This window comes from Mustela nigripes, chromosome 11 (assembly GCF_022355385.1).
Source record: "Mustela nigripes isolate SB6536 chromosome 11, MUSNIG.SB6536, whole genome shotgun sequence".
In the NCBI taxonomy this organism is placed as follows: domain Eukaryota; kingdom Metazoa; phylum Chordata; class Mammalia; order Carnivora; family Mustelidae; genus Mustela; species Mustela nigripes.
In genome coordinates this window covers 9,483,212-9,508,699 of record NC_081567.1, presented here as the reverse complement: position 1 = coordinate 9,508,699, position 25,488 = coordinate 9,483,212, and the positions used below count along the sequence as shown (strand labels likewise).

The 25,488-nt window shown below is 57.3% G+C and overlaps 2 protein-coding genes across 9 annotated transcripts in view; both read left to right on the top strand.

The window, feature by feature from the left end:
* Positions 1-10,069, top strand: part of MLXIPL (MLX interacting protein like) — a 31,610-nt gene extending 21,541 nt beyond the window's left edge. For 5 of the 8 annotated variants that reach the window (XM_059414684.1, XM_059414690.1, XM_059414687.1 and 2 more), the window contains 15 exons: positions 12-94; positions 252-341; positions 649-693; positions 1,169-1,370; positions 1,498-1,578; positions 4,799-4,968; positions 6,174-6,720; positions 6,974-7,041; positions 7,129-7,279; positions 7,424-7,539; positions 7,630-7,749; positions 7,944-8,071; positions 8,164-8,287; positions 8,862-8,991; positions 9,285-10,069. In XM_059414684.1, coding sequence (XP_059270667.1) covers positions 12-94; positions 252-341; positions 649-693; positions 1,169-1,370; positions 1,498-1,578; positions 4,799-4,968; positions 6,174-6,720; positions 6,974-7,041; positions 7,129-7,279; positions 7,424-7,539; positions 7,630-7,749; positions 7,944-8,071; positions 8,164-8,287; positions 8,862-8,991; positions 9,285-9,403 — 2,174 coding nt within the window. In that variant the 3' untranslated portion in view covers positions 9,404-10,069. Of the gene's footprint in view, positions 1-11; positions 95-251; positions 342-648; positions 694-1,168; positions 1,371-1,497; positions 1,579-4,798; positions 4,969-6,173; positions 6,721-6,973; positions 7,042-7,128; positions 7,280-7,423; positions 7,540-7,603; positions 7,750-7,943; positions 8,072-8,163; positions 8,288-8,861; positions 9,000-9,284 lie in introns of those variants that run through there. The other 3 variants (XM_059414685.1, XM_059414688.1, XM_059414691.1) reach the window with 3 other exon arrangements.
* A 4,489-nt stretch (positions 10,070-14,558) lies between these two features.
* Positions 14,559-21,993, top strand: TBL2 (transducin beta like 2). Its single transcript, XM_059414683.1, has 7 exons — positions 14,559-14,753; positions 16,090-16,220; positions 16,478-16,662; positions 17,121-17,272; positions 17,606-17,732; positions 18,075-18,227; positions 18,457-21,993. The coding sequence occupies exons 1-7, from the start codon at positions 14,624-14,626 to the stop codon at positions 18,917-18,919; spliced, it is 1,341 nt and encodes a 446-aa protein (XP_059270666.1). The 5' UTR covers positions 14,559-14,623; the 3' UTR covers positions 18,920-21,993.
* The last annotated feature ends 3,495 nt before the right edge of the window (positions 21,994-25,488 follow it).

Genomic DNA, 25,488 nt, shown 5'->3' with positions numbered 1-25,488 from the left:
CCTTCTCTCAGATGTGGAGCGGAGGAAGAGCCCCGTGTGTGGCTTCGTGACCCCCCTGCAGGGGCCTGAGGCTGATGAGCACCGGAAACCGGAGGTAGCTGAGCCGCGGGACCTCCTGCCTCCCTGCCGAGCCCGGCCCCTCCGTCGAGTCCCCTGTAGCGCGCGACACGAGCAGCGGCCCAGATGCGGATCGGGTGCGGGGTGGGGTCCGCGCCCGCCGCTCACTGAGCCCCCTCCCTGACCCTCCCCAGGCCGTCGTCCTGGAGGGCAATTACTGGAAGCGGCGCATCGAGGTGGTGATGCGCGAGTACCACAAGTGGCGCATCTACTACAAGAAGAGGGTCAGTGCTGCGGGTAGGGGGGCGGGGGCGGGGGTGGGCCGCGGGCCACCGCCTCTCCTGGGAGGGCCGGCGCGGGACTCCCCTGCAACCCCCGGACCCCGCCTCCCAGGAAGACCCAGCTCGACAGCGCCACCGTGTGGCCCAGAGGCTCCTCGCCGCCTCCTTACCTCCCAGCGCGCAGGGGCTCCTGAGGGGGAAAATGGGGATCCCTTTCGTCCTGGGGAGCTTGTGAGTAGGGGAGGCCTGGCGGGCAGTGATGGCAGAGGGAGACAAGCGATCCAGCGCCCACCTCTGTGTGTTCCTGCAGCTCCGTAAATCCAGCAGGGAAGGGGATCTCCTGACCCCAAAGCAGGTGGGTGATCCGGGGACCCAGAGAATTGACAGCTTCCCTTCTGGGTGGGTAAGGCGGTGGCGGGTCACCAAGGCAGTGGGTGTGGCCTCTGTCCTCTAGTTCCTCGAGAGCCTTTCTCCCCGGAGGTGGGGGAACCTTCGAGCGTAGTGGTGGGGGAGACCCAAAGCCTTCTGGCTAGCCCAGCAAGCGGTGGGAGGCACGGGGAACAGAAGTCCCTAAGAACTGGGGTTCCAGGCAGGGAAAAGTATAGGGGCAGGAGGAGGACCCTTATCTGCGGGCCATCCGGCTCCCTCTGCTGGGGGCAGCAGTTAGAGGCCAATGGGGTGACCTTAAGCCTTCGGGGCAGCAAAGTGCGTCCTGCAGAGAGAGGTGAGGAGGGCCGTGCACACGGAAGCTTCCGACCGGCTGACCGCTCCATCCCCCAGTGGGAGGCCCCGTGTCCCTCTCGTGGCTGCTGAAGTCTCCGTCTCCCTAGACCGAAGGGGGTTGGCAGCCACCGGAGCGATGGTGCGAGCAGCTCTTCTCCAGCGTGGTACCCGTGCTGCTTGGGGGCCCAGAGGAGGAGCCCGGCGGGCGGCAGCTGCTGGACCTCGATTGCTTTTTGTCCGACATCTCCGACACGCTCTTCACCATGACGCAGCCCAGCTCCGCGCCCCTGCAGCTGCCCCCTGAGGACGGTAAGGGCCTGCACCTGGAAGGGGAGGCCTGCGAGAAGCCAGGCAGCCCAGGGAGCATTGGCCAGGGGTGGGCGGCCCCCACCCCGCCCCGCCTGCGGCCCCTGACGTCACCCCTGCCCCTCTGCAGCCTACGTGGGCAATGCTGACATGATCCAGCCAGACCTGACGCCTCTGCAGCCCAGCCTGGACGACTTCATGGAGATCTCAGGTGAGGCAGCGCCCCCTGCTGGGTGGGGTGGGCGGGACGGGCCAGTGCGAGGAAAGTGCCTGGAGGACCACCAGCCCTTGGGGGGGCCCTTCCCAGGCCACTCTGGGAGGACGGATGGTCCAGGTGATTTCTGAGGCCCCTTCCTGGACTCCCTTTGTCCGGATTTGGGATGCAATTGATGTAGCCTCAGGTGAGAGCAGAGCCAGACTGGACACCTGGGCGGGCGCCAAGGCCAAGGGCATGGAAGCTACAGGCTCTGCCAGCTCCCAGGACAGTAGTGGAATCTCAGGAGAGAAAGGGACTTTGATTTTGGAGGGCCCGTTTATTAATTGACATAATTCCCTTTAAAAACTGTTAAAGAACATTCCAGGGGCTCCTGGGCGCCTCCGTGGGTTGAGTGTCTGCCGTGGGCTCAGGTTATGATCCCAGGGTCCTGGGATCGAGCCCGGCGTCGTTGGGCTCCCTGCCGAGCGAGCAGTCTGCGTCTCCCTCTCCCTCTGCTTCTCACCCCACTCGCTCTCTCTCTCAAATTAATAAACAAATAAAATCTTTAAGTAAATAAAAAAGAACATTCCAAACACACACACACAGGTAGAGAGAGCGTGGTTCACCGAACCCTCCTACAGCCATCACCGACTTCAAAATGTATCCACCCTTGGTGGGTCTGGTGTCATGGAGGCCTCACCCACTTCTCCTTCCTACGTTGTTTTTAAGAAAATTCCAGGAATTATATCTTGTAAAGCATTTTATTTATTTATTTTTTTAAAGCAACATGTTTCTGGGCCTCTGTCTCCTGACCCCAGGGCTGCTAGGTCACTGGTTTCTTGTGTCTTCCCAGAGATACCTGTGTCTGCATGGGCCCCTGTGGACAAATGTCTCTTTTTGTTTTCACAGGAGGCTCTGCTTCCTTTACTCAGCTGGAGAGCTTGTGAGACTGTCCCAGTCATCATATTTTCAGGGGACTCCTATTAGAGGCTTGGCTTGTCTCAGCCCAGGCCCAGGGGGTAGGAAGAGGTTTTCTGGGATTAAGGTTTAGTTCCATGACCCCTGAACTTCTTCCCCATAGGGTCCTGGGCCTGTCAGTCAAGGGGGAGGTGGGAACCAGGGAATGAGGAACCACCCCCACCCCTGCCTCAGCCCCGGGCAGGGTGGGGGCCGTGGGGGCAGAAGTGTTGATGGCAGTACCCAGAGAGCGAACCAGTCTGGGAGGGCAGCGGTCCTGTCTGGGCACACGTACCCCCACCACAGGTAGGAAACCTTCTCCAGGTGGGACTCTGGGCCAAGTCAGGGGCTAGGAAGCCACTTCTGTCCATCCGGGGTGACTGCTAGAGTGGGGGTGAGCTGGGGTAACCAAAGGTAGGGGATGTCGGTCATGCAGAGGTGGCGGCTAGGGTAGCCCTCTCTGGCCCTCCACGCACAGGGAGGGCCGGAAGCACCAAGGCCACCCGGGCTGCTGCCTTCATTGTCGCCCAGAGCCCCTCACTTGAGAGGAGACCCAGTGAGGAGGCCGGAACTGTATGGAGGGAGGGGGCTTGGGAGGGGTGTTCAAGGAAGAGCCATGGGCTTGGAGCAGGAGAGGGTGTCAGAGAGGGGACGCGGGCCAATGGCGGGACAGAAGCTTGGGGCCACTATGTGGGTGGCCGGTTAGGGTCACGAAGCAACTTCTCTCAAGGGGGGAGGGGATAGTTGAGGGCAAACTATAGCAGGGGCTTGGTGGTGAGCGGGCTGGGAACCCCGTGAGCCCTACAGAGCACCGGGGAGGAAACAGCAGCAGTGAGCCGGGAGCAGACCCCTGCGTGGCTGGTTCTTGAGTCTAAGCCTCAAGGGGCCTAGCGATGAGGCCCACGGTCCCCGCAGGCTGGGAGGGTAGCGGATCCGTGACCACTTGCCCTCTGCCGCCCGGTCCCTCCGCTTAAGGGAGGCGGTAGGATAAGAAGATCCTTTCAGATCAGGTGATAAGGAAAGACCCACACGAGGGCGCACATACACACACACACACACGCACACACACGCACACACACAGGTGCACACACCCGACACACGAAGGGCCTCACATCAAGGCAGGCACACAAGGACTCAGACAGAGCCAGGGAGACAGGGTCACACACGCGCAGATGGATCCCGCAGGAGGTCACCCGCTGATAGCCGCCTAGCGACAGCCTTCCAGGACACAGGGGCACCAGACTCACAGAAGAGGCACACACAGCGTTTAACCCCTTCAGGCTCTGGCTTTGGCGTGGGCTCATCTGTCTCGCTCCTGGGTCTCTTTCAAGGTGGCCTTTGGGAGAGAGGCCAGACCAGCTCCCCTGGCTGGGGGGAGCCAGGGCCTGTCCAAGGCCAGTGGGGCTGGGTCGGGCCAGACTAGGAGGCCTCGGGAGCTGGTTCAGACCCAAGGCTGGCCAGGGTCAGAGAAAGGTGCCCGGAAGGGAGCGGGTGGGCGGGCGGCGTCCAGGCCCGGGATGTGGTTAGGCCGCAGGCAGCTGCTTCCCAAAACCAGAATAGCCTGGGCTTACACAACCCGCATCTCAGACGATCTGGCTGCCCGCTCCCGGCCCTCTTCCAGGCTTTCCAGCCCCCTCTCACTCCTGCCCCGACTCCGAGCCCACCCTCTGACCCACGCCCTGACCCCCTAAGCCCTTCGGCCCACTCCCAGGCTCTGCTTTTGAGGCCCTGTTTGACCTCCCCACAAACCAACTTGTCCCAGACCCGCTGACCTCCCGACCCCACTCACCTCTAGCTCACCCCTAGAACTCCCGTCACCCTGGGGCTCATCCCCATCCTGGACCTCCGCCCCTCGCACCCCACCCCTTTCGCTCCCTGGCACTCTGTCACCCTGCCCCTTTCCATGTGGCCCCGGCTCTGCCGGTAACAGGAGGGAGAGGGGACTGCCAGGTCCTGGGATGGGGAAGGGGACCCCGTGAGCAGGAGGACTGTTTCCCGGGGTCCTACTCCCCCCCCCCCCCCCGCAGCCTCTGCTGGCCTGCAGGCAGGCCCATCCCACCCAAACCTCTGTTTCGCTGCTTCCCCTGAGTGAGACAGAAACTCCCCCAATTTCACAATCTCCTGTCGAAGCCCCCCCTCCCCCGCCTTCCCCCCACCTCATTGCCAGCCAGGCCAGCCCGGCCTGGGGACAGGGCACGAGGCCCACTCTCCGCCCACTGCTTCCAGCCATGCCTGGCCCGATCCCTAACTGCTACCGCCTTGTGTGCCCGAATTACAGATTTCTTCACCAGCTACCGCCCTCCACCGACGCCCACGGCTTCACACTTCCCGGAGCCCCCCGGCTTTGGCCCCATGGCTGACCCTTTCTTCAGCAGTGGGGTCTTGGGCTCCGAGGTGCCCCCTGCCTCGTCAGGCGTGAGCCACCTCTCGGGGCATAACCGCCTGCAGGTGAGCTCCCGTCCCCTCCCCACTCAGCCCTGCCGAGCTCACCTGCCCGTGTCCTGTGCTTGGTCGACTGAGAGGGACCGGAGGGGGAGAGAGACCCCATCTCGGCCCTCTGAGAGGGAGCAGTTCAGCTCAGGAGGAAGGAGGAAGGGCCCTCGTGAAGCAGAATGGGACCAGGTTGTAGAGGGGAGACTGAAGGCAGTGGGGGATGGGGGAGAAGGGAGGGCACGAAGCAGGACACCGCTGAGGACCGGGTTGTTGATGGAAGGCTTCCTGGAGGAGGAGAGGTTCTGGACTTAGTGAATGTTTGGGTTTAGACAGAAGAAGAGACCCGTCGAGGGCAAGCCAGATGGGAGGGGAAGCACCAACGAGCGCACAGGGAGACGGAAAGCTCAGGGCGAGGGCTTAGGACACAGGGAAGCTGCCATTTTGGATCAGGAACCTGCAGGCTCCATTCGGAGGTCGCCTCCCTGCTGCTCGGTCAGACGCCTTCTGCTTCTGCCATCCGACGGTTCGGGCGCTCCTGTAGCTCCTCGTTGAGAGGTCTCTCTCCTCAACCGGGCAGTGAGCCCCTCGCTGAAAGAGCTATGCCTTGCTCACCCAGCGGAGTGGAAGCCTTGGGTGAATGGTTGCCCAGGGACTGAGCTAGTGAGCCAGCGAGGGGGGGTGTGTGGATGGAGGGGCGTGTTGGTGAATGGATGGGGGGGGGGGGGTTGTAGATGGGCTGGGTGGGTAGGAGAGGGGTCGGTTGGATGGATGGGCTGGTAGATGGATTTGGGGAGGGATAGTTTGGCGGGTCCGTGAACAGGCTGGCGGCTGGAGAAGGTGCGCGGGCCACGGAACCCACAGTGGATGGGTGGAGAGGTTTGGGACGGGTTGACGGATGGGTGAAGGAGAGATGGCCGGATAGATCGGCGAAGGGGTTAAAACCTCGTTGGCTGGCGGAGAGATAAGGGAGAGGACAAACAGGTGGATGGACTGGTGGCTGGATGGAGTCATGCTCCTGCAGAATTTGCGCATGCGCGTGTGTCTACTCCTCCCCTCACTAGACCACAGTCTCCCTTGGTGTGTGGGAGGGGGGACAGCGGGGACCATTTCTCCTGTCTGTCTCAGGGCCCCCGTCCAGAGCTCAGCCAGGGCAAGAGGCTGCGGGGGTGGCTGCCGAGACCAGCTCGCTCTCTCCTGCTCTCTGTCTGTCCCCCAACCAGGCCCGGAGCAGCTGCCCTGGCCCCCTGGATTCCAGTGCCTTCCTGAACTCTGATTTCCTCCTTCCTGAAGACCCCAAGCCCAAGCTCCCACCCCCGCCAGTCCCCCCACCCCTGCTCCAATACCCTGCCCTTGCCAAGGGGCCTGGCCTAGAGCCCTGTCCGGCCCCCACCTTCCCTCCCATGGCGCCGGCCCCTGCTTTGCTGCCGGAGGAGCCTCTCTTCGCCCCCAGATTCCCCTTCTCCACTGTCCCTCCCGCCCCAGGAGTGTCCCCATTACCTGCTCCCACCGCCTTCCCATCCACCCCACAGCCAGGTCCAGGCCTGGCCCCTGCCCCCTTCCCCATAGACCTTCTGCCCTCGGGGTATCTGGAGCCCCCTTTTGGGCCCCACTTCCCAGTGCCCCAAGGTATGCGGCCCAGAGGCAGGTCCCCCACCCCATGCCCTAGAGGGCGGAAGCCCAGCCCCCCGACCTTGGCCGCCACCACTGCCAACCCCACTGCCACTGTCGGGGGCAGCAACCCCTGCCTCACGCAGCTGCTCACAGCAGGTAAGACGGGAAGAGCCAGAACGGCGTCCACGGAGGGGGGGGCGGGGACCCAACGTGGCAGTGGGGAGCCTGTGGGAGCAGAGGGGGAAGATTGAAGGGGCGGGTTCAGGCTCAGCTTGAGTGGGGGGAGGGGGGAGGAATTAGAGACATGGGTTCTGAACCCAAAAGGGGATTGGGCTTTTTTGGAGGGGAGCGATGGGTTTGGGGAGATGACGAGATGACTGGTGGCCCTCACACTTCTGCCCGTCCGCAGCTAAGCCCGAGCAGACCCTGGAACCGCCGCTTGTGTCCAGCACCCTCCTCCGGTCCTCAGGGTCCCCGGTATGATGGTGGGCGCTGGGAGGCGAGCCCTGGGAGGCGAGGGTGGGCCCGGACTTCGCCCCAACTCTCCACCGTTCTCCACCCCAGCAGGAGACGGCCCCTGAATTTCCCTGCACCTTCCTACCCCCGACCCCGGCCCCCACGCCGCCCCGGCCCCCTCCAGGCCCGGCCACACTGGCCCCTCCCAGGCCCCTGATTGTCCCCAAAGCGGAGCGGCTCTCGCCCCCAGCGCACAGCGGTAAAGAGGGCTTGCAGGGCGGCGGGGGGATGCCCGGGAATGGAGAAAGGGGGACTCCATCTGAGGCCAGGACGAGAGGGACAGGGCCATGGGATCCTCTCCCCTGTGTCGGTCTGTCTGTGGGTGTGTCTGTCCCTGCCACAGGTGGTGAGCGGCGGCTGTCTGGGGACCTCAGCTCCGCACGGGGCCCCGGGACTCTGAGTGTCTGCGTCTCTCCCCCTCAACCCATCCTGAGCCGGGGCCGTCCAGACAGCAACAAGGTGGCACTTGCCCTTACCCCGAGATCTGTTTGCTACCCCGAGGCCCTTCCGTGCTCCCTCCTAGGCTCACCCCACTATCTGCCCCCCAAGACCGAGAGCCGGCGCATCACCCACATCTCTGCGGAGCAGAAACGGCGCTTCAACATCAAGCTGGGCTTTGACACCCTGCATGGGCTGGTGAGCACCCTCAGCGCCCAGCCCAGCCTCAAGGTGAGCCTCCAGCGCAGGCCGGCGCCCCCAGAACCGGCAGGGCTCCTTGGTCGACAACCCCCCCTCCCCTCACCTCCTGAGACCAACTCCCAGGATCCTCTGGACACCCGGTTTCCTCCTCCCACCCAGTGCCTCAGTGGGCCCCAGAGGGGGGGCCACCACCAGCACCTGAGCCCACCCTGGTGATGCCGTAGGTGAGCAAGGCGACCACGCTGCAGAAGACGGCCGAGTACATCGCCATGCTCCAGCAGGAGCGGGCGGCCATGCAGGAGGAAGCGCAGCAGCTACGGGACCAGATAGAGGAGCTCAACGCCGCCATCAAGTAAGCGGGGCGTGGGGGGGACCCGTGGGTGCCGCGGGCGAGGGGGCGTGCCGCACGACTCCCCAGCCCTGACCGGCCCCCCTACCCCCTAGCCTGTGCCAGCAGCAACTGCCTGCTACCGGGGTGCCCATCACACACCAGCGTTTCGACCAGATGCGAGACATGTTTGATGAATACGTTCGCACCCGGACGCTGCATAACTGGAAGTTCTGGGTGGTATCCTCCCCCGGCCAGCAGTGGGGGCAGGGGAGGGGAGGGACACCGTGGCCAGACCCCGCTGTGCCCGACTGACCAGGCAGGGGCTCTCGGAGCTGCGCCCCGGGGGGATGGGCCGCAGGTTCCGCCCCCTCCTTCCAGGGGCTTGACATCTTGGCCAGCAGGAGTGCTCAGGGACTCGCTGGGAGCAGAGGGAAACCGAGGGAGGAGCCCCTGGTTGAGGGGAGCACGGCCCTGCCCACAGAATGTCCCAAGAGGAGTTTGGGAGAACCTCGAGTTTGAGGGGCGTGAGTGGAGTAGGTCCTGAAGAAGGCGTGGGGTGTCTCACTCCCTTACCTGGTCAAGCTCTTGGCTGGGCCAGGGCAGGACGCTCAGGGATGTGGGGGAGGCTAGTGTAGCCCAGGAGATGCACACAGAGGGGCCGGGCAGGCCGTGGCAGGTGGGCGGGTGGCTGCAGCAGAAGGTGCCTCCACGGCCAGGCCCTTCCCCGGGTTTGGCCCAGATGTCAGGGCTCCGCGTGAGCTGGGGGAGGGTAATGGCTGATCAGCAGCCCTGTTCCTTGACCCGGGCCCAGTTCAGCATCCTCATTCGGCCTCTGTTCGAGTCCTTCAACGGGATGGTGTCCACAGCAAGCTTACAGAGCCTCCGCCAGACCTCACTGGCTTGGCTGGACCAGTACTGCTCCCTGCCTGCCCTCCGGCCAAGTACGTGAGACACCCCTCTGCCCACCACCAGAATATCCAGGAATGTCCATTCGGCTCAGACCGCAGGTCCAGCCTGTCTTCAGAATAGCCTTGAGTTTTGGCCATCCCCACCACGTACCCCGGAGGGTCCTCCAGCCTCCAGGACACTCGCAGACAGAGGTCCTGGGAGGGGCTGACGGTCTTGCCAGCTCGTATCCCTTCCTTATCCTTCAGCATCCAGAGGACACCCCTGGACCCCAGGAGGTATCTCTCCCTCCCTCTCTCTCTCTCATTCTCTCATTCTGTTTCCCCAGCTGTCTTGAACTCTCTCCGCCAGCTGAGCACATCTACTAGTATCCTGACGGACCCAGGCTGTATACCCGAGCAAGCCACGCGGGCAGTCACAGAGGGCACCCTTGGCAAACCGCTATAGTGCCGGCTGGACACTGCCACTCGCTCGGCTACCCCAGAGCTGCTTTCCCTGGGTGTGGGCTCCAGGGACAACATCTGGGCACTCCCTTCCTGCCCCGGGCCCCGGCTGTCCTCTGTCCTGAGGGTCTAGCAGGGCCCAAATCTCTTCCACCTCCTGAAAGCCAGGAAGAGCTACTTTCTAAGTCGCTGCCCCACCAGTGATGAACACTGTGACCTGGGAGACTCGTGCTGTCTCTTGGGACCTCCATTTTCTAGTCTGCAAAATGGTCCTAGGGAAGATTCCACAGATGATGATCCCAAGGCCTTAGTAGCTGTGACCCTTAGGACCGAAGCTGGCAACTCAGGGAGCTTGGAGGAGGAAGGGGGATGATCCTGTTACCCTGCTCCCTGCTTCCCAACCCCACCCGGTTAGAACACAGGCCTCTGTTTCTCAGCAGAGAGGCAGAAAAGGAGGTTCCCACTCTCGGCTCCTTCGCTGGCCGCCCAGTGGGGAGTGGGGTGCTGCAGGATGGCATTCCTGGGCGAGGCCAGGAAGGTCAGATCCCAGGAGAGAGCAGTGCAGGGGGGGGTGGGGGGTAGCCAAACCAGGGACAGGCATCTCGTGTGCATGTGAATGCGTGTGTATAGATTTTGTAAAGAATTCTTGCCAATAAAACCAAAAACTGTTGGGGACTGTCCGGGTGTCTCACTCTGGGATGGAGAGAGAACCAGCTGGCAGTGGGAGATGGCCTTGAAAGGGCCTTAGCTTTTCCTCCGAGCCGGAAGGCTCTGGAAGGTTTTGTGTAGGGGTAGAGTAGAAGGGGCAAGGCACTCTGATGGAACCATCCAGAAGGAGAAGGTGCTGCCACTGGAGGGTAGTGACCTTCCCATTAGGCGAGATGTGCGAGCAGAGGGTGCGTAGCCGCTTGGTGGGAACGTCTACTGTGAGCACCTTATGTGTGTATATTAATTCACTTATTACATATTACCATCTACCGCTACAGGCCAGTTGTGAGCATTTCAGGGTAAGTGTAAAGCACTTAAAACAGTGACTCGTATGTAGCACTATAGAAGTTATAATTATTCATAATCCCCATCTCACAGATGAGAAGTTGAGGCACAGAGAGGTCAACCAGCCCAGGGCTGCTCGGTTACCGTCTGGACTCTAGTCTCTGCTTTTAGCCAGTGCTCTCTCTGGTGCAGGGAACAGGGGCACGCGGGTGTGGAGTGCTTTGTCGCTGCAGACAGAGGTTTGAAGTGGCTTTCTAGGAGGTAAAGTCCTAAAGACCTTCCTGGAGGTGTGTGCGTGGGGGAAAAACAGCAGAGCGGGCCGTTAGGACTTTACCTCCTAGAAAGCCACTAAGGTCACTTGACTCCCTCATTGCCAAATCCAATGACCAATTTGCAGTGCTATTCCTGACTTCCCCTGGGCCCTTGGATCTCACCCTTTTTTTTTTTTTTAAGATTCTTTTTTAAAGATTTTATGTATTTATTTAACACAGATCGAGATCACAAGTAGGCAGAGAGGCAGGCAGAGAAAGAAGGGGAAGCAGCTCCCTGCTGAGCAGAGAGCCCGATGCGGGGCTCGATCTCAGGACCCTGAGATCATGACCTGAGCCAAAGGCAGACACCTAACTGACTGAGCCACCCAGTCGCCCCAGCTTGGATCTCATTCTAGAACAACCTTTCCTGAATCCAGAATTCTCTCCAGGCTCTCCCTCCTCCCTGGCAGTGCCTTCCAAGTGTCTGCTGTGGGAATCTTCCACTGCCCCTTCCTGGCCCACTTCCTTCTCACTTTGGGGCAAGCCCTGGGCGATAGCGTTCCCTTTGGCCTCTTTGCCAAGGATCCACTCCTCTTCTGTATCAAAAGCGCATATCCAGCTGCCACCCTGACCCCTCCCTTCTGGGTGTTTTACAGCTCCCTTTACCTTGAAGGAACCAAAGCAGAACTCGTTTCTTTCTTTTTTTTTTAAAGAGTTTATTTATGTAATTGACAGTGAGAGAGAGAGAGAGCACAAGCAGAGGGAGCAGCAGACAGAGGGAGAAACAGGCTCCCCACCGAGCAGGTAGCCTGATACAGGGCTCGATCCCAGGACTGCAGGATCGTGACCTGAGCCGAAGGCAGACGCTTAACAACTGAGCCATCCAGGTGACCCAGAACTCATTTCTGAGACCACAGCCCACAGTCTCCCTCCTCAAACCTGGTCCTCTTTGTGTCCCCATCCCCGGGAAGGGCGCCACCATCCACACACTTGTACAAGCTGGAAACAGTCATCTTGGGCCCCTGCCAACTTCCCATCGCCCTGTGGCACCTGTTACCAAGGCCTGGCCAGGCGACCTCGTCGGCATCCATCCCCACAGCCACCGCCCTGGTCCAACAGAACATCCCTTCTATGTATAGCCTTGTATCAGTCTGCTGTATCCCTGACAGCTGCTTCTCAAACTTAAATGTGCACCTGAGTAACTTGGAAAGGCTTTAAAAAGCCTTCACAACCAGGTCTGGTCAGAAGCTGTCAGCGTGGAAGCTTGGACCACCAGCATTTTTAAAGTGATTCCAATAGGGCAACCAAGGTTAAGAAGCACTGTGAGAAGATGCTTTGAGCTGCAAACAGCACCTGTTTGGAGCTCAAGTTGGTTAAATCAGTGTGCTAAATCAGTTAAATAATAAATAAATTTAAATCAGTTAAATCCCCATACTATGCATGCATCAGAATCACTTAGCTAGTGGGGCTTTTTAAAATACAGATTGCCAGGGACCCCCATGTCCAGAGTTTCTGAGTCAGCAGGTCTGGAATGGAGTCTAAAAATTTACATTTCCGGGGCGCCTAGGTGGCTCAGTGGGTTAAAGCCTCTGCCTTCCGCTCAGGTCATGATCCCAGGGTCCTGGGATCGAGCCCGAGCCTGCTTCCCTTCCTCTCTCTCTGCCTGCCTCTCTGCCTACTTGTGATCTCTGTCAAATAAATAAAATCTTTAAAAAAAAGAATTTACATTTCCAACAATGCTGGTCTGCAGCCCATACAACCAAGTCTCACTGCCCCCCACAAACCCATGGGTAGAGAGAGAGCTCCCTCCCTGATCTGCCCAGCCTTCCCAAATCTTGCTTTGTCACTGGTTGTCCTTCCACAAGCTAACCTCGGCTTCCCGCTGTGACTCCTTCGGGTGAGAGGCAGACCTTATCATCACCCAAGTGGCAAGGTAGACGGAGGATGGGTCTTGGAGTGTAGCCGACCCCAGTTTACCACCCACCCCAAGGAGATGTATCTCTTGCTTCCTTGTTGACCTTGGGTAAGTCACCTGACCTGAGCCTAATTTTTTTTCATTTGTTTAATTTCATAGCATCACTGGCCTTAAAGGCCGCTAGAAAAATCAAGTAACTCCTGATGTGGGAATCCTATAGTCTTGAGTGAGCTCTCCGCAGAGCCCTTCTTGTCCCCCACATCCGTAGATTATGGAGTCACAGACCTGCATGTGTCCCCAGGTTCACTCTTCATCCCTGCGATCTCTGCAAAGTCACTTAATGAGCACTTTCTAGAGCATTACTATCCTAATCTGTGGGATGGGAATGGGAGATTAAATGAAAGGCAAAGCTCCCAATCAATGAATGTCCTATGCAAAAAATGCTTGGTGAATGAAGTTCTTAAAGGCACAGCTTTGTCGGGGCATCTGGCTGGCTCAGTCAGAAGAACATCTGACTCTTGATCTGGGGGGGGGTCATAAATTTGAGCCCCACAATGGGTGTAGAGATTGCTTAAATAACTAGGGAAAAAAAGCACAGCTTTGTCTCTAGGTGATATAGTGGTTCATGGCCAGTCCTATAGTTCTAAATAGCAAATTAAGGAGGAAAAGCCCCAGATGTTCTGGACACCCCCAGCTGTCCCCACCCCACTGCCCACAGATGAGTCAATGTCAACCCCACCCCACCCCACCCCACCCCCAAGGACAAAAGGGAAGGAAATGAGACCACACTCCATTTGCTCTCTGACTGGATCTATGCCCTCCACCAAGCTTACCGGTCTGTCACCTGTTCTCTGCACAGCCCTTCTCCTTAGAGTGTCCCTTCTAAAGGCCGGAGATCTTGCACTCTCAGGACACGTTCCCTGGTGGGCATGGAAACCTTTGAATCTGGAATCTCTGACCCTGGTATTTCAAGTCACTCTGGGTTGCAGGGCTGGAAGGTTCCCGTCCTGGGAACCTTTCCTTGCCAGCCAAGCAGGTCCAATTTAAACCTCATCAATTAGTCTTTCAGAATGTCTCTTTTTTTCTTTTTAAAGATTTTATTTATTTATTTGGCAGGGACAGAGGGAGCGCAAGCAGGGGGAGTGGGAGAGGGAGAAGAAAGCTTCCCTTGGAGCAGGGAGCCCAAAGGAAGGGCTCGATCCCCAGAACCCTGGGATCATGACCCGAACCCGAGGCAGACACTTAACGACTGACCCACCCAGGCGCCCCGAATATCTCCTTTTTGGTTAAATCAGAACGAGCTCCGTAGACCTCTCCCCAGCCTCCGGGTTTTGATATCGCACAATAAGCTACGTGAGCTGTCACCCCGGGGGAAACCTGGTAAAGGTATACGGGGAACCTTCCTGCTGGTTCTCCCAAACTCCTTGCGACTCTCTAATTTCAAAATAAAACTCTCTCGTTAAAAGTCTTTTCAAGTTCCTTTCCACTCCCCAGGCCACCCCTAAGTCTAGACCCTTATCACCTCCCTTTCGGATCCCGGCAGCCGCCTCCCTATTTTCCTTCTGTCTTTCGTCCTGGCACACACTGGTCCATCCAGACGACCTCATCCCCGTGTTGCTTCCTCGAAAGGATCCACTGTGGTGATGGCTGGAACAGCGCCGTTAACGAACGATTATCAGTCAACTGCTCGGGAGGACTCGGCAGAACCAACAAACCCAGCCTTTGACCTGCGAAGGCGACGCAGCCAAACCCGGGAAGGCGCAAGCCCCGCCCCTCGGAACGCTCCGACGATCAGGCCCCGCCCCGCGACACGTACCAACGGCCAAGCCCCGCCCCTCGGGTACGCTCCAACGCTCAGGCCCCGCCCCGCGAGCCGGGCACTGCCAAGCCCCGCCCTTTCGGTCGCTCCAACGCTCAGGCCCCGCCCCGCCGGGTGCCCAACGGCCAGATCCCGCCCCTCGGGACGAGCCAACGGCCAGACCCCGCCTCGCGTACGTGCGCGGCCCCGCGGAGACGTGCTGGTGCCCGCGTCGCCGGAGGCTGAGGTGGCAGCGGGCCTGCCAGCATGGAGCTGCCGCAGATGCCGGAGCTGATGGGCCTGTCGCTGCTGCTCGGGCTGCTGGCCCTGATGGCGACGGCGGCGGTAGCGCGGGGGTGGCTGCGCGCGGAGGAGGAGGCGTGCAGCCGCTCCGCCGGTTAGTGGGGCGGGGCGGGCCGGGTGGGGGCGACCCGCGGGGACCTCCGCGTCGTGCCACGGGCGGTTTGGGCCCGGCAGGGGTGCCGCGGACCCCCGGGGGCCTCAGTTTCTCCTTCTCGCTTCCCGAGACGAGGGAGCGGCTCGCCGGGCCGGTCGCGCCCGCAGTTGCAGGCTGCGTCCCGCGCGGCCGGCGTCTCGGCGGCGGAGGCCGAGGAGCTGTCCCGCTCCGCCTCCGCGTCCCCCCGGGGCCGCTGCGAGCTTGCAAACTCCGGAAAGCGGGGAGGGGTGAGGGGAGGCGGACCCGCATTTGTCGGCGCTCCGGGCTGGTTCTTAATAGGTGGTGGCGGGGGGTGGGGTGGGGGTGGGGTGGGCATCCTCTAGGGAGCGCGGAAGGCAGAACCCCCGAAAGTGTAAGCGAAAAAGAGAGTGAAGTCGGTTTCAGGGAGGAGGTCGGTCCTAGCGACTGGAAACCCGAGGGTGGGAGCGGTCAGCGCTGCTTTCTTCGTTGGGGGCGGTGGGGGTCAAGGAAGTCTCTGCGTAGGCAGCACGTGGCGTGGGGTCTGGCAGGATGGATGTGTCCGTGGGGCCAAGGAGGAGGGAAGCGCATCGCTGGCAAAGGCGGGCGGTTCTCGAAGGGCATTTGATGGGACCCTGATGTGAGCGGAGCAGGGCGGGTGCTGGTGGGACGAGGCCAGAGAGGGCAGATCGCGCTGGTCTCCGCGCTCGGGCCTCAGTCGCTGTATCTCCTGGAGGAACTGAGGGGCGTCTGCAGGAACCTAACAAAGCCAGCTTTGCACCTGGCCTGCTTCTCAGCCGAAACAGCTGTTTTATGCAAAAGGGACTGGAGCTCCACAGGTGTCCACTCCCTGCCTCTCATTCCCCAGTTCTCTCTGGGAGTCCAGTCGTCCTGGCCTCCATTGCTTGTGTGGGGGTCATCCTCTCTTCTCTTTAAGGAGACAAAAGCCCAGAGCCGTGAAGCAACTTGCCTAAGGCCGGGGCCGCCAGATTTGGTCGTGCAGGTTTTTCCCTACTTAGGGATGTGTGGCCGGTGACCTGCCCTTGGGTCCTGTGCCGTGTACCCGCTGAGCTGTGTGGGGCCCAGAGAGGGCGCCTTTTCTAATTTGCACCATGGTGCTGTATGGACTAACAGATCACTCGGTGGTACAGACACAGTCCCAACCCAGCCTGATCCCAAACCCAGTTTGCCCACATCCCAAGCCTGGGACCCTGTCTGGTCACCTCTTGCTGCTGCACTCCACGTCTGGCCAGTCACAGATGGTCAGAAAGGCCGAGGGAGCGAGTGAATGCGTCGATGACACGGCCTCTCCTCATAGGCCAAAAAGCGAATGGATTGCCACTTGACAAGTCCTTGAGATCCAAGAAGCAGAAACAGCATCAACGAATTCGCAAGGAGAAGCCTCAACAGCACAACTTCTCGCACCGCCTCCTGGCCGGGGCACTGAAGGTACGTGGGCACCCGTGCTCAGCACACACACACACACACACACACACAGACTCACACCTCCCCCTCCCCCCGCAGACTTTTCCTCACTAGTATTCCATGCACGTGACAGACTCTTCCGCCTCTAACCCAGATCCGTGGGGATGCCCCATTCCCATTCCTCCTCACGACACCCCATCACCAGCTTGCGGTTAATCCAGGCAGCAGACCCCGTCTGCCCAAGGGGTCCCTGTTCATACTTCCTGCAACCCTTCCCTCAGAGCCACAGTGGGAACATATCTTGCATGGACTTTAGCAGCAATGGCAAGTACCTGGCCACCTGCGCGGACGATCGCACCGTCCGCATCTGGAGCACCAAGGACTTCCTGCAGCGGGAGCATCGCAGCATGAGAGCCAACGTGGAGCTGGACCACGCCACCCTGGTGCGCTTCAGCCCCGACTGCAGGTGGGACACAGCTCTGCCCGCAGGAGCCCAGCCCCAGGCTTTATGTCCTTCCCACACCTGACTTGGGATAGTGACGGTGGTGGGGGGGACACCCTGGATCTCCCTGGGGTGTGGCAGAAAGCAGATCCGGACAGCTTGAGCACCTCCTGGGGCTCCGTGGAGGTCTCTGCATTTTACACAGCCAGGAAGCAGAGAGGGGAGAATGTGTTCCTTCTTGGGAAGTACCAGATGAAGCCCGGCTCCAGAGTCGTCTTGGAAGCCATGATAATGGTTTTCTAAACTCTGAAGGAGCCAAAGCTATGAGAGTCATATCTTCTGAGGAGTGTTAAGAGGTTTTGAACGAAGGGGTTAAGTTGCAGGGCTGAAGGAAGACCGTGGTTTTCCTCAGAGCCTAGCATAGAACCTGGCGCACAGGGGCCTCCAAACGAACGAGTGCCTTGTCTGCTACCTGTCTCTAGAGCCTTCATCGTCTGGCTGGCCAACGGAGACACCCTTCGCGTCTTCAAGATGACCAAGCGAGAGGATGGAGGCTACACCTTCACAGCCAACCCGGAGGACTTTCCTAAAAAGCACAAGGCACCCGTCATCAACATTGGCATCGCAGACACGGGTAAGAGGCGTTCAGAGGGTAAGACTAGAAGAAATAGCACCAGTTACCTGCTGAATGCGTTAGCGCTGCCTAGAGTTACGCTGGGTTCTGTGACGAAAGGTCTCTGGCTCTGGGCTCCCCTGGTGTCCCAGAGCCACAGCAGGTCCCCAGCGGAGGCAGGTAAGACCCACAATCTTGAGCAAAATCCTGATCTTTGGGGACCCTTGGCCCAGGAGGGGAGCATGGAGATTTGAGACAGCAGAGGCCTTTGTAAGTGTCTCCTCAGAGAATGACACTTGGTTAGGTCATTGACCCCAGTTCCTGTCACCACCCCCCTGGTCTTTCCCCTCTCAGGGAAGTTCATCATGACTGCTTCCAGTGACACGACTATCCTCATCTGGAATCTGAAAGGTCACGTGCTGTCGACCATCAACACCAACCAGATGAACAACACGCATGCTGCTATCTCCCCCTGTAGCAGGTGAGGAAGGAGGGACTTGGCGTCCGGGGTGGGCAGAAGTTGTGGCCAGGGACAGAGCAGAGAGCCAGCTTCAAACGGGAAAGAGCGTACGGTGTGGAATCAGGACGCCTAGATCCAAGCCCTTAGTCTCTGTTCATCTATAGTTTTTAGAAGGCTGGGCTGGGGGTATTACCTACCTTACAGAGTGGTTACAAAGATGGACTGAGTCCTGCGTATAAAAGCGGTTTTAAAAGACACGGTGTTATTTACGCATAAGATGATTAACTCTTATGAGGTTTAGCGGGTTGGCAGAAATGAGATGCCCTTAAAGTGAAGTTGTAAAGGAACCTGGTTGTGTGGCAGGTTTGTGGCCTCGTGTGGCTTCACCCCAGATGTAAAAGTCTGGGAAGTGTGCTTTGGGAAGAAAAGCGACTTCCAGGAGGTCGTGCGAGCCTTCGAACTGAAAGGCCACTCTGCGGCCGTCCACTTCTTCGCTTTCTCCAACGACTCCCGCCGGTGAGTGCCTCCTCTCTGGCATCTTACCGGTGCCTCTCAGCCCCTCTTGGCAACCAGGGCCCTCTTCCCTATCTCTGCTGCCGCTCTGAAGTGGGTAGAGTTCCCGGGCTTCAGCAGGAGGTAGGCCTGGCCGTGCATTTGGCTTCCTAGCTGGAGTCCCTCACGCCATCCTGGTGCCCTCCCCGCTCAGGGTGTGTTGGGGCTAGAGCCGTGATTTTCCATGCTGCAGGATGGCCTCGGTCTCCAAGGACGGTACGTGGAAACTGTGGGACACAGACGTGGAGTACAAGAAGCAGCAGGATCCCTACTTGCTGAGGACAGGCTGCTTTGAAGCTGCGAGCGCCACGCCGTGCCGCCTGGCACTCTCCCCAGACGCCCAGGTCTTGGCCTTGGCCAGTGGCAGCAGTATTCATCTCTACAACACCCGGCGGGGTGAGAAGGAGGAGAGCTTTGAGCAGGTCCACGGGGAGTGTATCACTGACTTGTCCTTTGACATCACTGGCCGGCTTCTGGCCTCCTGTGGGGACCGGGCAGTGCGGCTTTTCCACAACACCCCCGGACACCGGGCAGTGGTGGAGGAAATGCAGGGCCTCCTGAAGCGGGCCTCCAACGAGAGCACCCGCCAGAGGCTGCAGCAGCAGCTGACCCAGGCCCAGGAGGCTCTGAGAAGCCTGGGCGCCTTGAAGAAATGACTCTGGGAGAGTCTGGCAGGAAAGATCTGGCGTGCTGCTGCCGCCGTGGCTGCCCTTTCTTCCCGGGGACTCCCCAGCTGGGAACCTTTTGAAAGGAGTATTCTGATTTTCTCAGTGGCGGCTCCTCTGTCCCTTTTCCCCATTGAAACTATTCTTGCCTACTTTGATCTCTCTCTCTCTTCTTGCCGGTTGTGACTCCTGGCCTTACTTGACCTCCCAGACTAATGACCAAGGTGCTTCTCTTTCTCCTGGGCCCGAGGGAGGGACTCTGTCTTCACCAGGCACAGGGAAGGAGTAAATTGGAGAGAGAGAGAGAGAGGACATCGCCTTGACCTTGTGGCATCACACCCTGGTACCCAAAGGAGTTTGTTATTGTGGAGGCAAAACCTAGGGGACACCTGAGTACTAACCAGCGGTCTTGGCAGGGCTGGGAGCCTGGCGTATTTTCCTCTGTGCTGTGGTGTCAAGGAAGGGCTAGTCTTAATCCGGGCGAAGCTCCTACCTCCATTGAAGGGGAATTAAGGGATTCCATTCTGTGCCTCAGTTTTTTTACTTGTAAAATGGACATTAGATTTTCTCTCGACCTACTTATTATAGAGGTGTTGTGAAGGTATGCACGTATAAAGTCCCTCCATGTGGGAAAGAGTACTAATATGTGTTGCCTGTCGGCCAGTCTCACTTACTAACAACCAGGTGAAAGTGGGACTCCGTGGAGTTTGAAACTAAATGAAAGGAAAGAAATACATTCCCTTGGGAAGGCGAAGTTTCTGGAACTTGATCATACGTGTTGTATCTGGTTCTGCTTTAAGTTGGGTAGAGGAATCCTAGGATTCTAGGATTGGACTCCTCTCTTCAAGGTTACATCCCATTTTCAGTTTGTCCTGTATTTCAGTGTCCGCTCTGTGTCCAGCACAGCACTAGGCACTGGAGATAAAAACGAACAGGACACGATTACTGCCGTCAGTCATGGCTAACGGGAGAGGGGGCACGTGGCTGTCAAGCGCTTTCTGCTAGTTAATTCATAGCTGTGGACGGCTGCTGTCAAAGTCAAGGCCAGAGAGGGCTGAATCGGGACTCAGGCAATGGATCTGAAGTTGAAGTTGGTAAGAGATGCCGCATTTCGAAGTTCAGATGTTTTGGGTTTGAGACTGTTTCGGTGTGGGAGAAGGAACACGAGGATCCAGAAGCCTTGAATCTTGGCAAAATGCATTCATCTGAAATCACATTCTTGCTGTCTCTTTCCCTAAAACCGAGGCCTCCCCAAATATCCCCAACTCCTAAATATTTGAACGAGGCATAACCTTAGAGTTATCCTTGATGACGGACTCTCTTTTTCATTAATCCCTCCGGCCTACTCTCATCCTACCATTCCACTCCATCAGAAAATTCTTTGGGTTGGTCTCGAGATGATATCCTGAATCTGTTTCTCTCCATCTTTTCTGTTATCATCCTGGTCCTGGCCGCTGTCACCTACTGGACTGTGATAAGGTTGCTTCCTCACGGGTCCCACGACTTCCTCCCTTGCCTCGTTAAGTCCCTCTCTACGTAGCAGAGTGATTTTTGAAAATGGAAACCAGAACACATTGTTCCCAAGCCTTCCAGAGGCTTCCCATCGCACTCGGAATAAAATCCAAAATTCTCGTCGTGGCCTACAAGGTCCTATGTAATCTGGCTTCTTCCTTCCTCTGTGATCTCGTTACCACTCTGCCAGCCACCCTAACCTTGCTGTTACAGATTTGGCCAAGTCAAGTTCTGTCCCAAGAAGCTGTGCCCTCTGCTTGGAAGCCTTTCTCTTTGCTGTTGGCCGACGTAACAGGCTTGTCGTAATTCAGTCCTCCGTCCAGTTACACTTGACAGAGAACCCTCCCTGATCACCCAGTCTGAAGTAGCCCTTTCCACCAATCCCATCACACCTGCCACATCAGCTTACTTTATTTGTGTTTTGTATTTACCTAAGGCCGTCTTGAAATTATCTTGTTTGGATACTTGTTTGCTCCTGGGGCTGAATACTTAGGAAGGTCATGTGGAAGGCGCAGATGCAGGCATGGGGCCACACCGGCCCGGGTGCAGGACGATGGGAAATGGGGGGAAACTGAAGTGATCTCCGGAGGACCCATGTCCGGGGTGAGGCAGAGGGAGGGTGGCTGCTACTTACTATTCAGGAATCCAGCAGAAGTTGCTTGTTTGAGAGAAGCTAGAAGCTGGTGATTTATTGGAAAAAGGCAAAAATTAAACACTGCGGACCAAATGGAACACTAACGTGGGCCAAATGCAGCCCACCGGTCTCTCGTTGGGACCTTCTGGATTGTTCCAGAAATGTGAGCTCCACAAGGGCAGATCTTTGTCCGTTTTCTTTGCTCTGTATCCCAAGCACTATACCAGGGACAGAGTGAGCACTCAATAAATATTGAAGTCAAACTCTGGGGCCGGTTAGCAGACATTTCGATGCCCTCTGTGTGCACTGTCCCTCTCAATGTCCTTTGTGGTTTTTGTACTCCTGATAACAGACTTCTGGTTTATAATGCTATGCACATGGGTCCCGGTGAATATTTGCTTTCAGGGTGTCAGAAGAACGAGGCTAAAACACTTCTTTGCACATCTGTCTGGTTCTGGCTTTACTCTCACTGTGTATCCAGGAGGCAAGTGAGCGTAGTATGTTGAGTTACTGAAGTCAGAAGTCTTTGGCTCCAGGTTCGGCCGGGTCGCTGACTGACTTGAGACCTTGAGCAGACGGATCACAGGGCCGCTCTCTGAGTTTGTTTCCTCATCTGTAAAATGGGAATGAATCCTGTCCTGAGGGTTTTGTAGGGCCGTGAGTATCTCATGAGACAAGTGAAGCAGAAAAAGCCTCAGGACTTCCCGAGGACACTGCTCCTCTCACAGTGTCACTAATGTCAAGACTGCTTCTCTTCTCAGCATGGAAGAAGGTATCTGGACATGAACACAGAGCAGAGGCCGCTGTGTGTTTCTGATGAAAACTGTGTGTGTGAAGGCAGCATTAATATTTTAGTATTACTATCTCAACTTCTGTGGGTTTGCAATTTTTCAAAATAAAAAGCCGGGGATATATTTTACATGGTGGTACATAGCCTATTTTTATCAGTCATCAAAAATAGAACATGGTATTTAAACCACAAAAGTGCACAATTAAAAGCCTATTAATAGCTTTGGTCAGTTTCCATCAAGGTAGGAAGGCTCCTCTGCAAGATTGCCACGTAATCAGAGATGAATGGGGGTAGGAAGCACATACTGTCGCGATGAGTCATCAGTGATAGTGGGCTATCTCAGCGTAAGGTAGACCGAACATTGCCCCCAATTGGCCACAGATCTAGAAACGTAGTAATTTGGGGGTTCATGTACTTCTCTACCAGAGGCGGCGTCTTGTTGGTGAGCATGGCTTGGTTCTACACCCCGCTCTCGAGGCAGAGGCGCACGGAGGGGCACGGGTTGGCATTGCAGGACTGGCCACAGCAACTGAAGGCCTGATTGCTGTGTGCAGTTGTGCTGTGGCTTCTAAGTGTGTCAGGGCATTTCCAAGTCTCCCATTTCTTCAAGCTGCCAACTCTGATTCCAGAGTTCTGGGCTGCTGGAGAACGAGCCTGGTTTCCACTTTTCCACACGCACACCCGGTTTGAGTCCTTCCGCGTTTCCTTTTTCTTTTTTCTAAGATTTTATTTATTTGACAGATGGATCACAAGTAGACAGAGAGGCAGGCAGAGAGAGGGGGAGGCAGGCTCCCTGCTGAGCAGAGAGCCTGATGCCGGGCTCCATCCCAGGACCCTGAGATCATGACCTGAGCTGAAGGCAGAGGCTTTAACCCACTGAGCCACCCAGCCGCCCCTCATCCGCATTTTCTTGATCACTCGAGTAGCGGCTAACTTGAGTACTAAGCCTTTGATTCCCCCAAAACCCACTATTGTTTTTGCCTCAGCCAACCTCCGGCATCCACATCTTAATTCTCATTTGGTGAACTACACTTCCCCGACTCTTAATCCACAATCCACACTACTTAGAGGAGAGAGACGGAGACCCTCCATGGTGGGCATGTAACTGATCATCAGGTCCCTGGACCTTGCCAGATCTTTAGAAAAGATGTAATTGTCCACAGGACTGCTTAGTAAGTAGGATTAGGCGTATTACAATGGGCAGTCATGCCCTAGGAGGAAGCTAACACAGGGGGGCAGAGACCTCGTGCTGAGGATGTCAGTGAGGCTGCGGGATCCAGACACACTGAGGTGTCTGCCACGGGACTTGTCAGTTATAGGAACCAATAAATTCCTATTTATGATGAAGTCCGTTTGAATTGGGATATTCTTGCTTGCAATCGAAAGGCCTTAAACATCGGTATTATTAGAGTTAAACCGCCCTAGGCATATAATCAATGGCACACCCCAGTATTTCAGCGGCCTCTCTGGTACGTACCTTTAGCCATCAGGCACATCCCCAACATCTGTAAAAGCCAGAAGCAGAATACCAATGGAGATCCCGCAACATGTAAGATTTCAAAGCTAAAAAACCCAGCTGAGCCTAAATATGTCCCACCGTCCTCAGCGAGACATAACGTTCTGGAAGGCCGAGTTTGAATTAGAATTCTGAGTCCAGTCTGTGCCACAGTGTGCTGTCACAGCGTCCGCCCCCCCGCCCCCCACATGGTCTAGGCCTCATCTCTTCCCACCTGGTTCTTGGCCACATTGCAAGGGAAGCCCCAGCGCACACTTCCCACGTGTCATCATATTGCTGCAAACCATGACTTCCTACCCCCCTCCACCCCCGGCACTTGGGGCTTAGGGTGTGTACCATGGGGCAGCGCCATCGTGGAAATGGCCCCAGGGGAGAGGCTCCGGTAGGCCTTGGAAACAGGCTTGGGTCATTCTGGACAGGGATTCCAAGATCTGAGGTGGGTGCCTGAGCTATTGTCTGGTGAGTGAGACGGGAACACAAGTGCTCGCTGTCTCTGTTTCCCTGGTCCCGCAAATCCTGTGCCTCACGGAGAGGGACATAGCCAGAGGAGGCCAGGACAGGTTCCCCAGAAGGAGGCGTCTCGGCCATATCCAGCATTGTTAGCCTTGTTAACCACCCTTGGTGTTTTGCCTGCAGTTTCAAGTTCCCTAACCTCAGCTAAGCTCTCAACCCATCAGAAATGAAATGCAGGGGCACCTGGGTGGCTCAGTGGGTTGAGCCTCTGCCTTGGGCTCAGGTCATGATCTCAGGGTCCTGGGATGGAGCCCTGCATCCGGCTCTCTGCTCAGTGGGGAGCCTGCTTCCCCCTCTTTGCCTGCCTCTCTGCCTACTTGTGATCTCTGTCTCTCTGTCAAATAAATAAAATCTTAAAAAAAAAAAAAGAAAAGAAAGAAATACAGTGAGTATTGGGAGTTGTCAGGGTTCAGCCAAGTATGTCTTCTAGAAGTTCTGGGTATGTGAAAGCAGCCCTGCATACTCACCGGCACCTGGGGCCTGATTCCTGCCTCTCCAGTCTCCCCTTTAAGTTCTGCCAAGTGTCCCGCAGAGGAGTTGCAGCCAGGGCACCTGTGGAAGGCATCCACAGCTTGACCATTCCTCCATCACGCCCCAGGATCAATCCGACAGGTCAGGAAGGAAGCCACAGGGTGGCGGGGGGCTGAGCACCCCAGCTTTCTCTAATAGACTGATAGAGCTTTTCCTCCTCTTGTGAATGCTCTCTGCAACACCGGCGCCTAGTCTCTCGCTCAAACATCTCAAACTGCTCACTGGCTGGTAGCGTAGTCTTGCTAATTGAGTAGGATTTTCTGATTTTTTTTTTTTTTTTTTTTTTTTTGGTAAGAATTTTGGTTAAATATATCGAATATTTATTGTGTTTTACCCTCTAATCCCTTTCGGTTTTTTTTGTCCTCTCTAGTGGCCCCCTTCTGCCACAGCCGAAACAGGTCTGAGAATAAGGGGTACCACTCCCAGCGCACAACTTCAAGTCCAGCCCCCGTTCTCAGTGCGGTGCTGGTAACCACTCCCTCCGCCCTTGCGGCAGCTCTGAGATAGGCAATAATTAGATTCTAATTCTAATTGTACTAAATTAAAATGTCCCTATCACGGCATTGCCACAGTCGCCGAGCCGGTGCACACCAGGGCTTGGATTCACCGCCACACGATCCGTGTCCAGAGCTCACGTTTTTGGTTCCCAAGCTGTGGCCAGTGTCAGAATCCCCCAGGGCCGGGGTATAAACACCAAGTCCCAGGTCCTATCCTGCTTCGGCAGCACTGGGCCTCTCTGTTCTTTATTAGCTCCAAAATTAGCGCACGGGGGATTCCTATACGAAAGCATGGGAGGCGCTGCCCTGTACTCTTCTGCCTTGGTTTAGAATATTCTTCCGAGGCTAGGGCCTTGCCCTTGGGCATGTCCTGTTCCTACAAGTGAGTGTTTTCCTGTTTGTGCTCAGCAGAGGAAAAGCTACGGTTAACCAGCCAGCGACCCCACGGGCTATCCCATTCCCTGCTTGGCCCCAGAAGTCCTCCGGCTCGTGTCCCCGGCCACACGGGCCCGACCTCCACTGGCTCAGGAATTCTTTGGAGACTGCTTTCCTCCCATAGCCTCAGAC